Here is an 18,345-nt window from a genome sequence, read left to right on the forward strand (position 1 = left end):
ACAGTCCCAAAGCTGACCCCTTCTGAGAGAATATGCTGTAAAGCATTACCACCTGCCTGTCCCTCACCCTGCCCTTGTGACTTGTGGCTGCCAACCTGGCTGATGACCTAGGGGCCCTATGCCCTTCTCCCCCTGGAGGTGCCACTCACCTCCTGGCCTCCTCTTCCTTGGCTCTTTACTGCCCCTCAGTCCCCAAATGTGACATGTGCTGAGGTTCTTTCCTGACCTCCAAGGTCTCTACCACCCCACCATGCACCCCATCAGCAACAATGATCTGAAAGGGGCTCCTCGGTCACCCCTCCCCTTGCCCATATCTTCTCCCAAATTCTCTGTGCCCAAGGCCTCTAAACTGCCCAGCCTCCAAGCGTGGAGGCTCCTCTGACAACCCTCCTTCTCTGTCTAGGGCACCTCCCCAAGCCTGTAGTCAATCACAAGCCGGGCGGACTCTTGCTTCCCAGTCTCTCTCCCACTGGCCCCTCCCTTTTCAACCCCTCTGGGAGCCTGGAGCCCCCACTGCTCCTCTTCCTCCTGGTCCCCTACCTTTCCTTCCCTCCATCCAAACCCCTGCTACCCTGGGCCTCAAACTGACGTCTGGAACACACCCTCCCACCATCCTGTCCTCAGTTCCGGCATTCAAGGTCTTCCCAATTTCCTCCCCCGACCCCACCTTCCCTGAAAGATCTCCCAAAGGGACTTGGCACACTTTGCACTCTCCTGCCTCCTGCCTCAGCTCACACCATTCCCTCCACCGGCACCTCCCTCGCACCACATCTGCCAATTGAAACCCTCCCCGTCCTTCAAGGGCTGCTCAATGCCAGGGGGTCCTCTGTGCAAAAACTAGACACAGCTCTGCTTGCATGTCTTTCTCCAGCTGGGAGCTGAGCTCTGAGAGGCACAGACCACTTGGGGTCTGTCTCCCTCAGGCACCAACTCTGGCTGAGGCCAGTGTGTGGACTCACGGCGCAGTAGGCACACCTACACGCTGAGCACGGCTAACACATGTGCCTGCACTCAGACCCCGCACACCGCTCAGGAAGCCCCAGCGCCAGGCGTCCTCAGGAAAAAGGGGGCCGAGCCTGGCTGCCATCCTAAGGAGCTGGGTCCCGGGCTCAGCTGACCTCCCATCTGTCCAAGCTGGGGGCAAAGTCTTACCTCCTTCAGGTGGATTCTCGTAGGTGGCCGGCGCTGCTGGCCCCCACGCACTCGGTTCCGGGTCACATGCTCCAGCGCACAGCTCTTGTCCACCTTTATCTGGGAAGGAGAAGGAACCAGGTCAGTCCCCACCAAGCCTTGGGGAGAGAAGGAAATGCCCAGGTGTTAACTCAAAGTCAGGTCTGTACTCACATCCTCACTCACAGGTCAGAGCCCCATCGCTGCCTCTCTTTGAAGCATCTCCCCATGTCCGACCTCTGCTCTCCGTTTCTGCACTGCCTTTGTCATCTCGCTGCAGGCCGAGGCTCTCCCCCTCTCTGTAGCTGCCCTCTCTGGGCTCAGTCTTCCTGACCCAATATGGGCTCTCAGCCCTTGCCCCTCGGTCTACTGCAGATATGTAAGTGGCCCCGAGGCTGCTTTTGGGCTTAGCTGGGGACGGCGAGGAGTTAGCCCATGATACCCTGGTATCTGCTTCCAAAACAGGCCTTGCCCTGGCCCCAGCTGCTCCCCCAGGACCCTTGGGTCAGAGCATCTAGAGCACTGGTTCTCAACCTTCCTAATGCCGCAACCCTTTCATACAGTTCCTCATGTTGTGGTGACCCCCAACCATAAAATTATTTTCGTTGCTACTTCATAACTGTCATTTTGCTACTGTTATGAATCGTAATGTAAATATCTGATATGCAGGATGTATTTCATTGTTACAAATTGAACATAATTACAGTATAGTGATTAATCACAAAAACAATATGTAATTATATATGTGTTTTCTGATGGTCTTAGGTGACCCCTGTGAAAGGGTCGTTCGACCCCCAAAGGGGTCGGGACCCACAGGTTGAGAACCGCTGCTCTAGAGGCAGCATCTCCTCTCTGAGGGTAAGGAAAAGGGTGAGTAGCAGCCCAGGAAGACACAGAGTAAGATTCACACAGGAAATCTAGACTCTGAACCCTGGAGCAGCCTGTCCCTTTGATGGGGGGTGGGGTTCGGGGGGTGGGGGGTGCTAAGACTGTCCAGCCCCCAGGTGAGGCTCAGGGCTCAGGCCACCTGGGGTCCAACTGTCTCTGTTCCTCAGAGGAGGAGTTGACCCCACTCCACCCAGACTGTGGGCGGAGGCCCAGTCCATGCTCCCATCGCCCGCCCCACAAAAGGGGAATATTTTCCCAGCTAGTGAAGCACTGAGCATGCCAGTCACACTGAGACATGAACTAGGAGCCGAGCCCCAAGTCAGGGGCCTTGGGAAATTTGCCCCCCTCGGGTCTCAGACTTCTGCAATCCCAGGGCCACCCAGGCAGCCTCCAGGACCATTTTAGCCCAAATAGCTACAAACCCACGCGGTCAAAGATGACCCTCCCTAGGAGATCTGGTCTCAGGGGACACCTTGCCTGTCCCAAGCCTGGCTGTGGCCACTGTGGCCACCGTCACCACTACAGCACAGGGGGTGGGTGGCCACTGCAGGCAGATAGGGAGGCCCAGGGCTAGAGCCAGCCTGGCTTCCACTTCATGGCCAAACTGAAAAGTGAGCTTTCTGGCTTTCAGCTCACCCCCAAACCTCTCTGGCTAGGCCCACCTGCTGTTGGGCTACAAGCCTTTAAATTCTACCCCACCACTTACCCATGTTTTCATTTTAACAAGTAACTTAATTTCCTTACACCTCAGTTTCTTCATCTGTAAAGTGGGAATGCCACCACCTACTTTGAGGGGTGTTGTGAGGATTAAATGAGGGTGTTGTGAGGATTAAATGAGGTAACAATAGCATGGCCCAGTTTGTAGCAGCGACATAATCAAGGGGTCGTCTGAGGTGAGGCTGGGCAGGGTCCCTGAGCTCACACAGGGGGGAAGGGGACACAGAGCTGTCTGTCCACAGGACTTCATCGCACCTCATCGAAAGCCTTGTTCTTGCCTCGGCTGATCCCTTCATTGAGGGCTTTGATCCAGGATTCCTTCTCCTCCCCATTGGGTGCTTGGAACTTGATGTTGCTGACCTGCAGGGGGCATGGGTGGGGTAGATGGCAGATGTTAAACCTGGCTCACATTGGGGTCTGAAGGAAGCTCCCACCCCAAACCCAAGGTGGGCCGTGCACAGCTGGCTGGGAGCAAACCACAACGACCCCACCCTGGGGCTTCAGGGGAAGCGGGTGGACAGGTCCAGCCAAGCAAGGGCTCTCCCCCTGGTGCAGCTGTCAGACTTAGATTGGAGTCAGCCTTGCCCTGGGGAGGGAGCTCAGGTCTGGCCCCCGCCAGCTGCTGACCTCTGGGCTTGTTTTCTCTGAAGTAGGAGTAGTCCCAGTCTCCTGGGACTGAGGTGACAGAGGTGACAAGCATGAGGGTGTCCATGGAGAAGGCCCACTGGAACCAGAATCACCTTCGGCTCCCCAGTGGGCCCCACAGCAGTCCTGGCCACAGATAACAAAGTCCCAGGGTCTCCTTTCTGGCCTTGAATCATAGACGGTAAGAAAGGGCACTGGGGTCCTTCCCAACCTCCTCATTCTACAGATGGGGAAACAGAGGCTCACCAGATGGGATGGGATTTGACCACGGTGGCCTAAAGTAATCCCACGACTCCTGACTCCAGACCCTATGCCACCCACCCCACAGGGCCCTCTCCATCTTGGGCAGGAGCTCCAAGCTCCTATATTAGAATCAGAGGGCAGCTCAGAGAGCCCCCTGCCCGCCGCCTGCCAGGCCCCAAGGCCAGACAGAAAATGATGGAAGGAGCGAGGCCATGCAAACTGAGAGGCTGCTTTGCATGGTGGACACAGCAGTGGGGTCTCTGAACTAGACAAACCACCACTTACAGCTGGCTGACCTTGAGCCTCAGCTTCCTCGTCTGTAAAAGGAGACCACCACCCTGACCTGCCTATGGCGCTGTGAGGGTCACTGACGTGTGAAGTGTTAAATCTGGAGTTGGGCATAGAGTGCTCAGTAGTAGAAATTATCACCATGGCCTTCCTTCTGGACAAAACATCCCCAGTTTTCTCACCTGGAAAAAATGCTGAGGGAATTCAACCTGACTCAAGCCAGGGCCCGGCACAAGGTAGGTACCCAGTAAATAGTTACTGAATGAATGAGCCAATAAACGAATGAACTAGCCCAAGGTTCCTTCCCTTACCCCATTTTTGGGCCATTGCCCACTCTCTGACCTCAAGATGCCCTACTTCTTTGTTGGGCGGGTCGCCAGCCTGCCCATCCCCCCGCCCTGGTGTTAGCGCCTTCCTTTCCACCACCCTCCCAGTTATGTAACAGCCAAGTCCCCCTGGCCCCTCAGCATCCTCATTATATAACTTCCTCCTGGCTGCCTCCCACTTCTCTTCATACCAGGCCCTGGGTCCCACCCACCTCCCCATGCCAGGCACGGCCAAATGCTCATTTGCATGACCAGGGTAAATTCGATCCTGGCAGCAGATCTGCAGTTAAGTCAGAAACCCTAGGGCACCTTGGCAACTGCCTCTTAGCCCAGCCATCAGGGCTGCTGGGAGCTCAGGGAGGAACAGCATTGCATCCAGGCTCTGCGAGGGCCCACCCAACCCTGGGATGGGGCTGTGAAAAGGTGGACCAGGGCCAGTGCCTCTGAGCCAGCTGCTGTTCCTGCTCGCAGGCCCTGATTGGTGGGCCCCTGCCTGGTGCAGAACTTAACATCCCAGAGAGCTTGGGAGGCGTGTACTTGAATACAGCAGTAAATGCAGCAAGAGTGGGGCGAAAAAGACCACTGGCCTGGGAGTCGAGATCAGAGTTCTGGTCTCACCAACCTGCAATGGCACCCTGCACAAGTCTTTTCACTTGGGGCCTCAATGGGACAAGTGCAGAACCACTGAACCCAACCCAAACTGTGGCCTTCCTGTTGGCCAGCCCCCTGAGGCAGGCTGCGGGGAGGAGGGTGTAGGCCAAAGGGCCACCCCAGGAGAAGGAATACAAGGTGAAACGGGACCCAGCCCCACCCTCAGGAACCCTGTGATTCTGCTGAATGAGCCAGGCATCCCACAGGGTGATCAGAACAGGGATAAGCAGCCGAAACCGGTTTGGCTCAGTGGATAGAGCGTCAGCCTGCGGACTGAAGGGTCCCGGGTTCGATTCCGGTCAAGGGCATGTACCTGGGTTGCGGGCACGTCCCCAATGGGAGATGTGCAGGAGGCAGCTGGTCGATGTTTCTCTCTCATCGATGTTTCTAACTCTCTATCTCTCTCCCTTCCTCTCTGTAAAAAATCAATAAAATATATTTAAAAAAAAAAAAAAAAAGAACAGGGATAAGCAGAATACCAAGGAGCTGCTCCTCCTGCCCCACCCCCACCCCCATGTCCTGAAGAGCCACAGGCTACACAGGTTTCCACCCAAGTTCTCCAGCCAAGAAGCCCCAGGAGAAAGGACTTTAGGAGCTAACAAGTCTGGCCACAGCATAGACCCACACTGGCCTGGGAAGGCGGTGGGGGGGGGGGGGGGGGGGGGGGACACAAAATGGCAGAGGGGCAGAAAGTGGGAGGGCAGGGGAGGGGAGGGGAGGCAGGAAAAGGAAAGGGCCAAGCTGGCTGGGACCAGCAGGCAGCAAGGCCCGGCAGGGCCACCCCGCTTCCTGGCAGCGTCTGCCTGTGACCTCATGGCAGGGGCGTGGGGATGGGGAGACGGGGGAGAGGGGCATGCAAGACACTGGAGTCTTTGTTTATTTGATTAGAAGGAAAAACAGGCGGCCTCAGGACCAGACAGCCGGGGTCATGTGACCTCCCAGCCAGAGGGCAGCGTCACTGAGGATGGGGAACACCCAGGGCGATAGGAAAGGAGGATGCGGGGGATGTGGTACTCTGGGTGGTCCCCCGTGTGCCCTCTGGAGAGCTCCCACTCTCTGTGTGAGCTCCTGGGGTGGCGAGGGTCAGGGGGCCCTTGAGTTGGAAGCAGGGTGTACTGTCCTCCCACTGCTCTGCAGCCCCCACCAGTTGCTCCATAGCGCACTCCCTACTGATCACCCTGTTCCCAGAGTCACCCTGAGCCAACCTGAACTCTGAAGAATTGGGGAATGGAAGGGAGGTGTTGGCCGAAGCAGGTGAGAAGGCAGATACACAAACAGGCTTCTCTGAAGGTGATGTCCCACCCTGCACTGGGCCTGGCCCACCTATCCCACCACCAGCCGATCCTCAGAACAGGAGAAAGGAGGGGCCCAGGACTGGCAGAGGACAGAAGCCGGTCCCCTCCACTCCACGTCCACATAAGCTCACTAAGAGACACCCAGAGACCCAAACAGACCGTGGCCAGGTGGACACAGAGGTGCACCCACGTGCACTGTACACACAGGTGCAGACCTTCACGCATAATGAACTCCATGTCTCTCAAAACACACATACACAAATACAGTGCCCACCAGAGAGAAAGCAGGCCTCCCCAGCAGGATAGGGGCTCCTGGCCCGAGAGACCAAAATATGGTTCTCCTCTTCTCACAGAGCCCTAAGTAGCAGATGCCACGTGAAACCTGGGCCCAGCCCCATGAACCCTCATGACACTATAAACCTGCCCCCGGCCCCCTGGGCACACCCCCAATCCCAGTCAGAGCCCTGCCTACAGTTGCTTCTTTGCCCTCACCCAGGCAGAGCAGGGCCAAGGATTAGTGAGTAGAACAGCATGGCCTCCAAGGCCCAGAGCCACCCAGGACTGGGCTCCTGGCCTGAAAGCTGGGGCAGAAACAGAATGGCCGCCAGCAGGCCCAGACCAGACCCGCTCCCCAACCCCCCGCATCGGTGACTCAGCCCCACTCTGGGAGGCTCCACATGACGTGCAGAGGTCGGGAGAGGCGTGACCCAGTGCAGAGGGGGAGATCTGGCCAGAGGTACTGTACACGCCAACCTCAGTCTGACTCGCTCCTGACATGTGTGAAACTACGCCAGCGTCACTCACCCGGACTGCCTGCCAGAGACATGTGGTGCAAACAGCAACCTCATCTGTACACACAGCATGTCCCGGGGGAGAACCTCTCGACTTTCTCCAGCATTAGCCAGAGGAACGTGCAAGGGAGGGGAGCTGGGAGGCTGTGTGTCTCCACGGCCTGAGTCCAGGATAGAGGGCCCACCCAGGAAGCCTGGGATAAAGGGGAGGCCACTCCTTCCCCTCTGGCCCAGACTGTGTCACAGTGTCAGAGGTCTGGTGGGAGGAAGGCCTCATCCTCAGCTTTCCTGCCTCGGCCCTGGGCCTCCTGTGTCCAGGGTGTGGGAGAAAGCCAAGTGCCCCACCTCCCAAAGGCTACTTTCCAACCGCAGCCTAGGAGGAGGCGCCGGGGCCTGGAAGGGAAGAGGGGAGCAGAGCTCTCAGCAGAGCTCTACACACATCTCCTATCAACCAGGGGCTGGGAAGACTCCAAGATGAAACACGCAAAAGGTCCCACCTGTGGCAGCCCCAGATCTGAGCCTCAGGCACACGCCACAGAGAATGCCGGGCTGCATCCCGGGCCCAGCCTGTCTTAGAAAGCCTGCAGGGATGATCTTCCCAAGCAGACCCCAGCCTGGAGGAGGGTCAGGCCCGGCAGGCACAGCCCTACCTTGTTCCCTGGGGATCGCAGCAGGATAAATCGGTGTTTCCGCTTGAGGAGGGCACGCAGGTCCTGGCACTTCTCATAGCTGCCCAGCTCCACTGTCTCCACACACTTCTGCTCGTCCTGTGGAGGGACAGAGGGGACATGAAATGGTGGAGCAGGACACACCCAGACTCTCAGACACCCAGGTCCCGCCTCGGACCCTGGTTCCAACCAATGAGGACATCACTTGGGCAGAGGGGGACCCCAGCCTGCCAATCAATCACCAAGATGAGATATTTAGTCCCCGGCATTCAGTCTGTGCTGGCTGGAGGGACACGCTCACGGCTCACAATGCACGTGAGAGATGGGGCTCACCATCCGGAGATGGGGAACAGGGCTGACTCGAATGTTCCTAAGGCAGTCGGAGGAAACCCGGGAAGCTGGAGAGGCTTAGAAAGGGTGCCTGGGGGTCCGTGCAGGCCCAGAGACCAGGCAGAGATGTGCAGAAAAGGTAGCCTGGAAGAGGGAGCAAGCTGTCACAAAATGAAAAAAGAAAAGAAAAAGGCTTTCCAGGCAGAGCCACAGAGGGAAGCGTGAACAAGGCATGCTTGGGGCGACATCCCTGCCTTCACCACAGTGACCTGACTTGATTCTCTACTGGCATCTTCCTCCGCTGACCCTGGGCTCGGGGAGAGGCCACTCTCCATGGCCTGCACAATGGAGCGCGCAATGGCCCCTTTAAGAGCACCCCACCCCAGGCTGTCATCCTGAGGCCCCATCAGTAGAAGGGCCAATGGCCAGGACAGCGGTCAGCCTCCTCTAGGCCACTCCTGGACACCAGCAAGACTCCCTTCTTGCCCACCAGGCCTGGCACCTGAGTGTTTTCTCCACCAGGTGCCTCTCAGCAAGCTGCCGGGGCAAGCTCCTCCCTCAATGGTGATCAATTGGTTGCTATTCCAGAAGCCTTAGCTGGAGCAACTTCCTGGATGTGGCACAGTCTCACCCTGGAGACTCCTGGGAAAGAGAAACAGGCCCTGGATCAGCGGGGGTAGGGGAGGCACCGGCCTAGGAACTGGCCAAGTGAAGCTGCTGTTGGACGTCACACAGCCAGCAAGAGCACCCACCCAGGACCTCTCAGTGCTCTGCAGTTTGGGGGGGAATATCTGGGAAGCAGTGATTCAAATATCTGCAGAGGAAATGGCCTCATTTCCCTCCATGAATCTGCCTATACTATTTCCCAGGGTTCCACATCCACAGATTCCACCAACCTCGAATCAGAAACATTTGTGGGGGGAAAGTTACGTTGTTGCTGACATGTACTATGTAGTTAGGCCTACTGTGGTTGCTTCTTGACTGAACATGCACAGACATTTCTTTATAGCCATTATACCCTAAACAACTAATTACATAGTATTTACATTGCATTGGGTATTATAAGTAGCTAGAGATCATTTAAAGTATATGACAGGATGTGTGTAGGTTATATGCAAATACTATTCCATCTTATATAAAGGACTTGAGCACCCATGGATTTTGGTATCCACGAGGGTCCTGGAACCAATCCCCTGCCTCATTTTACAGAGGAAGAGAATGCGGTTTGGAGGTGAACTGATTTGCCCTAGGAGCACAGACCCAAACATAAGGGGCCAGAGCCAAACTCAACCCCACACCCTCTGACTCCAGGCCAGAGCTCTTCCCAGCACAGCGCTCTCCCCCCTGCCAGGGGCAGAGGCAGGCATGGGCAGTGCCTTAGCAACAGGTTGCTCTGCACCAGTGGTCCTCCAAGTGTGGTAGCTGGTCCAGCAGCAGCAGCACAACCTGAGAACTTGTTAGAAATGCAAATTCTCTGGCTCCATTCCTAATGAATCATCATCTTAGGGGAAATCTGAGTTTTAACAGCCCTCCAGCTGATTCTAACGTATACAAAAATTTGAGAACCTCTGTTCTCAACCTTGGTGGCCCTGGGACCTTTAAAAATCCCAGTGGTTGAGCATCGACCTATGCACCAGAAGGTCATGGTTCAATTCCTGGTCAGGGCACATGCCCGGGTTGCAGGCTCGATCCCCAGTATGGGGCGTGCAGGAGGCAGCTGATCAATGATTCTCTCTCATCACTGATGTTTCTATCTCCCTCTCTCTCTCCCTTCCTCTCTGAAATCAATTAAAAAAAATTTTTTTTAAATCCCAATCTCCAGCCCTGGCCAGGTGATTCCGTTGGTTGGAGCATCATCCTATACACCAAAAAAGGTCCCCAGTTAGGGCACATGCCTGGGTTGTGTGTTTGATCCCCAGTCAGGGCACATACAAGAGGCAACCAATTAATTGATGTTTCTTCTCTCACATCAATATTTTCTCTCTCAAATCAATGGGAACATATCAAAAAAAAAAAATCCCAATGCCCAGGCAACATCCCAGATCAATTACATCAGGATCCCTGGGGGGTGGTGCCCAGACATGAAACTTTTTCAAAGCAGATGACTGTACAGCTAACGAGGATAACCACTGATGTTCCCTCCCTTCAGCCCCTTAGGGAAAGGGGAACATATGGCCAGGCAGCTTGATATTCCCCATCCAGATTCAATCAGGTGTCTTTCCCATTTTTGCCTCTGCACATCTCTTTCCAACCCCTAGTCCCGTGGTCGGCAAACTGCGGCTCGCGAGCCACATGCGGCTCTTTGGCCCCTTGAGTGTGGCTCTTCCTAAGCCTTAGGAGTACCCTAATTAAGTTAATAACAATGTACCTACCTATATAGTTTAAGTTTAAAAAATTTGGCTCTCAAAAGAAATTTCAATCGTTGTACTGTTGATATTTGGCTCTGTTGACTAATGAGTTTGCCGACCACAGGTCTAGTCCCTAATCCCTTCCACATTTCTCCACGCAACACAGGGGTAGCACAATCCACCTGGTCCAGGCAGCTCCACTGCCCACCCCTTGGTGCTCCCTTGCTCCTTTGAGGTCCCCCATCCACAAAGCACCTGCCAGGTGTGCAGGCACCCAATTAGATGCTAGGGACACTGCCATGGGAAGAACAGTCCTAACTTCCTGCTGGGCCATCACTCTCTACCCTATGCTGCCTATGTCTGCTCTCCTTTCTGTTCTCCCTATCATGGCCCCACAAAGGAGCAGCTCAAGAGCAACATATATAGGACCAGTTGCTGGACTGAATGCCTGACTCAGAGTGAGACCCCAGGAAGTCCTCACCTACTGAGCATCCAGAGGAAGGGGGCTGCCTGGAAAAGGACCCCCAGCTGCAGAAGGTGCAGGTCACCTGCCCCATGTGCACATGCTTCCCCCAGCTGGACTGACCCAGACACAAAGGTGGTTCATCTCCACACCCAGCTCCCCGCGGCTGTCTGTCCTGGGTCTCCTCTCCACCCGAATCGCTGAATCATCTGGCCCTTCTGCAGCTCAGAAAAACAGATAACCCAGCAGGCGCTGGGCGGGGGCAGCATTTTTGGAATGTCAACCTCACTGACAGCAAAGAGACAGCCAAGAGCCATTCACATTAGCCTAGTTCCTTACATCAAGAAAGAGGAATTGAACTAATAAGCATTTCTCAATTCCCACTCCTGGGCCAAGCTCCCCACCCCTGAGAGGGCAAAGTTCCTGAAGCTTCAATTGAGGTTTTTAATAGTGATTATTTTAAAAGGGTGATTTAGGTTTTTCATGTTTAGGGGATGCAAGATCCTTCCTGCTTCCCAGCTGTGGCCAGATGTGGAGGGGCAGCGCAGGACAAGTCTGGCAGTGCCTGACAGGCTGGCAGCTGGGGACCTGTCACTCAACTCTTAGGCAGCTGGGACTGGAGAAAGCTTGACAACACCCTTTATTTATAAAAACATCCCCCTGCTGCCACCACAGCGCATCCTCATTTGGTGAGAGCAGCGGTACAGACCATCTGGGGGGCTGTCTGAACGACTCATCCAGCTGCTTCTCTGACACCCCAGCTCCATGAGCCTGGGCCTCGGGAAGGACAGCCAAAGTGCTCCTCAAGGGTAGCTCCTTTAATCACGGAGATCTGGGCGCCCAATCTTTCTTGGCCTGGGACAATTACGGATTTGCCAAGATACCCCGAGGCACGCTGAGAGGCTGAGGAGGAACAGGCAGGATGCCCTTCCTGCCGCCAGGCCGTTCTCCCCGTGTGTTCCATCTGTGGGAGGCATACAGTGATAGCCCATGCTCAGTGGATGGGCTCTCTAGAGCCCCACCCCCAGGACACACACATCATACATAAAAGACCTTTCCTCCCCAGGTCGTCACCAAGAGGTTTTTCAACTCTTAACCCCAATTTTAGCATCCTTGTTGTCCAGGTTCCAAGCCTGCTGAAATGAGACAGGGCGCAAGCCTGCAGTGGGAAAATGTGAGGACTGTGAGAGGCACAAGGACAGCAGAAGTGGCAAAGTAGCAACCGGTAGCTCCATGTTAAAGGAGAAAGAAAAGAGGAAAAGTACAGTCTGATTATAAGTGACTCCGAGCCATAAGGAAAGACTCAATAGGCTGTAGAGTTTATTTGCTGGCATCAGTGAGTGGAAAGAGCACTGAATTCGGTTCTAGACCTGGCTCCTTCATTCACTGAGAGGCTGAGCAGTCATTTGGCCATCCTCAGCCCCAGGATCCATCTCTGTAGATCCATCTCTGATGACATGATGACTGCACTTATGGGACTGTTGAGAGTGTCACACAAGAGCTCTAAACACACGAGCGATAAGTATTATTTCCATTATCATTGATAAATGGAGCAAGCTTTAGTTTTCTGGAACATTCACATATGTGGAACCTACCCCAGGGCCAGGGAGTTGCAGTGTAGGCATGCCCCTGAGAAGACACACTCATCCTTATGCACATACACTTCCAACAGCCCCTCATCCAGGAGCCCTAGACTAGCATCTGGAGCTACCATCCCGTGCCGCGGAGACCCCGAGAAGGTCAGGTGCTTGTCCAGGGTTGCACAGCATGGCAAACACGGAACAGATCTTCCAGGCCCGGTTCTGGGGTCCCCCTGCTGCCCTCACTTTGTCCCCTGCCCCAGCACCCCAACCTCGGGGCCAGGCAGGTGCTCACCTCATTCTCGTAGACCAGTAGCTGGGCCTGGCAGAGGAGCAGATAGCGGTCTTTCCAGAGCCCTAGGAAGCCCCCACTGCTCTTCTTGATCCAGCCAGCCTTGTCCGCCGTCCGCGCTCGCTGGGGCTTCTCGCCCGCCTCCTTCACACCCTGGAAGACAGCACCAGACATACCATGAGGGTTGCCACATGGGACACACAGTCCACAGGCCAAACTAGGGACATGTCCCTCTGCTGGGTACCTACTGGTATCTTCCCATGGGAGCTTCCCCACAACCCCCAAGGCAAATATTCTTAACCCAGCCTTAGAAATAACAGTAATAACAGCAGCAACAATATTAGCAGCAGCCACCTTGTACTGAGCCACCATTTTCACGCACTGTCTCATCTAGTCCATACAGCTACCCTCCAAGGCAGTGCACCATTATCTACATGTCACAGCAAACTCAGAGGGGTAACGTGCCAGAGTCACACAGCTGGAAGGACAGAGCCAGAACTCACAATTCTGCCTCCCAGGCGTTCATTCGACCAGACAACAAATGCCGTCCTGAGCACCGGCAATGCCACGGATGCTGGAGCCGGCAGAGAGGAATGAAAATAATGGATCTCTGCCCTCAGAGAGCCGGCAATTTAGGGAAGGAGGAGCTGAACAAATACACACTAGACATAAACACATCAAGTGTGAAATGCTACGAAGGAAACAGTGAAGGGGTTGGCAGGTGAGAGAGGACAGTGCAGGCCTCCCACAGGAGAGGACATGCAAGCAGAATCAGAAGGATGAGAGGAGGAAGCAGGCAGAGTGGTAATCTGCCCCCTGCCCCTGCCCTTCTAAAGAGCACCCTTGGAAGCCTCCTGCTTCCGCCCCAAAACAGGAGGCTCCTCTGCGCTCCTCCCACCAAGTCCAGGACTTTGGGGCAGCCACCCCATCTGGTGAGGGCTCCAAGGGATTTGCCTTGGACCAGAGTCCTTCTCTAAGACATGACAGCCACCCTGGGGCCTCCAGGCCAGCCACTGACATCTTGTGCCCCTCAACCACCTGCTTGGTTAGCTGGGTGCCAGGTGTATGCCTACCAGGTGGGGTCAGATTCACCTCTGGTCCCCAGCACCCAGCACTGTTCCTTTACACATAACAGGTGCTCAAGAAATATCTGAGAAATGAAAATAAAAATACATGCCACTTGCTAACCACTTTGCTTCAGTGACTGGTCGCACAGTAGTGAGTGTGAAGGGGAGGGTGGAGGGGAGGGGATCAAGAGCGTGTCAGAATCTAGAGGGTGCTAGAAGGAAATTAGCACTAATTTTTGACTGCTTTGTAATTTACATAAAGCTCAAAAAAGTGGCCCCAGTTAAAAGCAGACCTCTCCCCAGGGGATACCCTGTGGCCACAGCTGCCTTTGGAAGGACAAGCCCAGGCAGATGGAAGTGTGGTGAGTTGCCAGGGGCTGGGTAGGGCACGGCCTCCCTGCTTTCTAACCTGGTTCTCACTGTGCCCCCACCCCTCTGAGCTACAGCTGGGGATCTGAGCTTTGAAGCCCAAGTCACACAGACCAGAGGCAAGTCACTTGGTCTCTCGAAGCCTCCGTTTTATCTGTGAAATGGAGATAGATATAAATGCAGAAATGGCAAAGATTATCGTTCCATGAGGGCAGTGACTTTTGTTTTGTTTACTGCTATATCCTCAGTGCCTAGACAATGTCTGGGACACAGCAGTGCTCAATCAATATTTGCTGCTGGATAAAGACATGGCATACAAAGCAGTGCCTAGGAGACCTAAGGTTAGCAAAAGGTAGTTGTTATTGTTGTTATTGTTGTCCCTGCCACTCCCTCTGCCTCCCAGGGACCTCTCTCCCTGGGCCTGGTTCAGAATCTAGAACTAGGCCCTTTCTGGGCTTAGCTACTGGGCATGAATGCCCCTGGAGCTCCTTGGAATGTGAGGTACACCTCAGGGTCTCTCCCTAACTTTTGGGTGACAAGAAAAATGGGGAAGTTGGATGGTCCCAAATGGTCTTCCCGGAAGGACGAATGAGGAAGTGGAAGGCTTGCCTGCAGGTCAGTATGAGCCACCCGGACCAGAGAGAGGACTTCAGGGCCCTTCACAAGAAGAGGGAGGCTCTTGTATCCTATCACCCACCCAACTCCCCTTCCCCCCTCCCCAGAGACCCTGTGTTCAGCCCCATGGGCTGTGTGACCCTTAGGGGCCTCATCCCCCTAAGGCTGGAAGGGATGAAGTGGGAAGCGGGGAAACCCCACCCCCACATTTCAATCAGCAACTGCAGCATTGTTAGCTCCTTCCTAGGCCTGCAGGCTCAGGCTACCGGTCTCTCAAACCAGGCAGTAGGGCCGGTGGGACATGAAGCTGCTGCCTGGATGTCCCACCGCTAAGCTCCAAGCTCCCCTCCTGCTTTTCAGGGCCCACCACCGCCCCTTTTTAAGCCCTTCCACTTGTGACCTCCCCTGCCTGCCTCACCTACTGACACTGTGAAAACTTCCTGCCAGCTGGGAGCTCCCAGGGAGCAAAACTAGAGACTTGTGCCTTGACCACAGTCCTCTCTGGTTGTAGCAGAGCAGTGCCCAGGGAACGCCATGGCTGGATTAAGTAGAGAAGCCAGTCCAGGGCCTAAGGGATGGGTGGGGCCAGGATGAGGCAAGAAGGCACTTTGGGATTGAGGGGAGTGACAAGTGAGGGGCTGGAGGCCTGAACCAAAGCCCAGGGAAGGGTCTCCTTATGAGGAATCAGCCACCGACACACCAACTGCTTCCCCACCTGCCACCCTTCACCCAACTCCTCTCCCTGCCCCTCAGACATTCATTCCCCCACCAGGGGCCTGGCTATGCCCCAACAAGTTTTCATAAGTAGCCCCTCCCCTTGGCAGGGCTCACAGGGAGGTTTTATCTGGCTCAGCCCAGTTTTGCAGCCTCCTCTCCTCTTGTTGACCAGCTGACCACTGTGCTTCCTGTTCCGCTCCCTCCTCTCCCATCGCTCCTCACTCAGGCCCTCCCCTGCCCACGGTGGGCAGCTTCTGAGGCACCAGCGTGGCTCCCCTTTGCCTGAGGTGGGAAGGTCTCTGTGTCATTCATTAAAAAGAAAAAGATGCCAGGTCACCCTGACCCTGTGCACAGGAGGGAGCGGGTGGAAAGCCACAACAATGGCTGTAACGGAGAGAAAACTTGTTGACCCCTCACATCACTGGGAACTTGCGATGACGATCGTTGCTCTTTGACTAAACCCAGTGATGCTCTGATCAAACTCTGCTAAGAAGCCACCAGGTCGGAGCCCCGCGAGGAACTTCCAATCTGACAGGGGCAACACAGACCCTGCTTGAGGCCCTGTTGGGAGGGACATAGCACCTACCTGCAGGGATACCCCAGTCCTCGCTCTCTAATAGGACAAGGAAGGGCTTGAGGTTGGTTTAGGAAGCCCTTGCAGAAGGCAGGGTTTTGATAGGCCTGTGAAGAGGGAAGGAGACACACACCTTGGCCCAGAGAAGGAGAGATACAAAGGGTATCGAAGACCCTACAGTCTCAGCTCCTTCACTAGAGAATGAGAAAGTACAGCCTGGAAAGGGCCAGAGGTTAGCCCGAGGTAACAAAACCAGTCCTGGGACTGGACACTGCCCTGCCTCTCTCTAGATGGGAAAGGGCAACTGAGCAGCCTGGAGGCCACACCAGGAAAAGGCATGACTAAGAGGACAAGGGTAGAACCCCAGGGCAGAGCGGAAAGCCGAGCCCAGGGTTTTCAGCCTTGTACCAGTGTCAGGAACACTTCACATTGATATTTGCACTTTTCAAAGCTTCTGCACGTATCGCTGCATGTCTGGATCTCCCACCTCTCATTTTACAGATGGAGAAGCGAGGCCCTGGGAACACAAGTGGACAGATGTCCAGTGCCCAGACCTGCAGTTCGCCAAGCCTCAGCCTGACGGAGGAGGTCACTGAGGCTGTGGGGCCTTGGCACCCGGGTGGCTGGGACATGGGGAGGAAGCTCAAAGCGGGGAGGGGCTGAAAGCAGCCATGTGGGAGTGAGATGACGAGGCCAGCCTGGGGTCATGAAGGGCAGCAGGTGACTATGGTCTAAGAGGGGTTTTAGAGAAACAAAGGTGGGACACTGGGGCCTAAGGCAACAAGAGTAAGTGACTAGGAGAAGAAATGAGAAGAAAAGAATTAGGGATGCCAAAGGGGAGGTAGGGGATAGGGAGCCCCTGGCTGTGTCGGGGAGAGGTAAGCAAGACCTTAGTTAACCCAGCTGTTTGGGAAGCTTTTGGTGCTGTCAGTAAGTGGCAAAGTTGGAAACTCAGAGCCAGAGGGAGTGCAGGGCTGGGCTGGCCAGGAGACAAACCGTGGCCCAGGAGGCCCCGAGATAACTTCCCTTAATTGGGGGCCAGAGCAGATCAGAAGATGGAGTAATCCTGTCTCACATCCTCTGGGAGAAGAGGTGGGGCTGCAGCCAGACTACCCAGGCCTCACAACAGGGGCCTGGGGCCGGGGAGGGCAGCCCTACCTCTGTAAGCAAGAAACGAAAGCAAATCACAGTGAAGTGACTTGGCCCCCTACTTCCACCCGCTCTAAGAGCTGGGGCCACAATCACACTGTCTGGATCTGGGGAGGAGGCCCGCAGGCCCAATATTTTATAGAAGAGGAAACACAAGCCGAGAGGGGAAGTGACTTATCTACCACCCCATAGGAACGAAGGGCCTGGCCTGGAGGGAACCCTGACACCCCAGCCGCCCCTGGGCAGGGGCAGAAAGGACACAGGCAGCCTGGTTCACTCAGGCCGGGCTCCCCGGGTGGCCAGGGTGGCCTCCCCACCCACCCAGGCACAGACATACACCTTTCCCCTTGGCTGAGAGGGTCAGAAGCTGACACACACACACACACACACACACACACACACACACCCAGAGGACAAGAAGCAAGTCCTCTAGACTCAGCCGGCCCCTCCTCGAATTTATTCATTCCACAAGCACACATTAAATGCTTGCAGTGTGTTTGCAAGTAAAGGGCAAGAGTCACAGAGTGCCCGACCCCTCCCCAGACCAAGTGGGTCCTGAGGGGGAAGAGAGAGGCTCACGGGGGCACTGCTGGTCCAGCTGCCCAGCCCCTTCCGGGAACTAGCCCTCCCGGGGTGTGGGGGAGGCAGGGGCTAGGACCAGCCCCTATTGGGCCAACTCTAGGGTAGGTGAGCGGGTAGGGTAAAGGGGACACACGGGGCTTATACTGGGGAGAAAACAAGCAACTTCTCCAGTCCTCGGGCCACCAGAGAGGGGCACAACCTCAAGATTCCTTCAGACAGGCACCCCAGGACCCACAGACCCTCCCAACACACACACACACACACACACACACACACACACACACCACAATCCACACAGTCTGCCCCTCATGATCCGACCTGGCTGGCAGGGAGAGTCAGCGGTGACCAGCGCTCGAGCCCAGCACCCCAGGCCGCTTCAGCAGAGCCTCAGTCTCCCCGTCAATCCAATGGGAACAATAACGTGCCCCCAGCCAGTGGGTGCGCGCAGCCAAAGTGAAGGAGGATGGGTCGCTGAAGCCGGACGCGATCGCTCCCGCCGCCCCTGCCCGGCTCTGCCCGCTGGGGGTGGGAGGTGCGCGCCTCGAGACGGCCGGAGAGGGCTGGAGCAGGACTGAGC

The 18,345-nt window shown here is 55.6% G+C and overlaps 1 protein-coding gene across 1 annotated transcript in view; it reads right to left on the reverse strand.

Annotated features, from left to right (window-relative positions):
- PLEKHO2 (pleckstrin homology domain containing O2) overlaps nucleotides 1-16,040 on the reverse strand; it is a 19,229-nt gene extending 3,189 nt beyond the window's left edge. The window contains 6 exon segments of the mRNA XM_023757824.1: nucleotides 1,153-1,251; nucleotides 3,031-3,135; nucleotides 7,665-7,781; nucleotides 12,699-12,848; nucleotides 13,199-13,305; nucleotides 15,893-16,040. Of these exon segments, the coding sequence (XP_023613592.1) occupies nucleotides 1,153-1,251; nucleotides 3,031-3,135; nucleotides 7,665-7,781; nucleotides 12,699-12,848; nucleotides 13,199-13,305; nucleotides 15,893-16,040 (726 nt within the window).
- Nucleotides 16,041-18,345: the final 2,305 nt, after the last annotated feature.

This window comes from Myotis lucifugus, unplaced genomic scaffold, assembly GCF_000147115.1.
Source record: "Myotis lucifugus unplaced genomic scaffold, Myoluc2.0 scaffold_115, whole genome shotgun sequence".
NCBI classification, from domain to species: Eukaryota; Metazoa; Chordata; class Mammalia; order Chiroptera; family Vespertilionidae; genus Myotis; species Myotis lucifugus.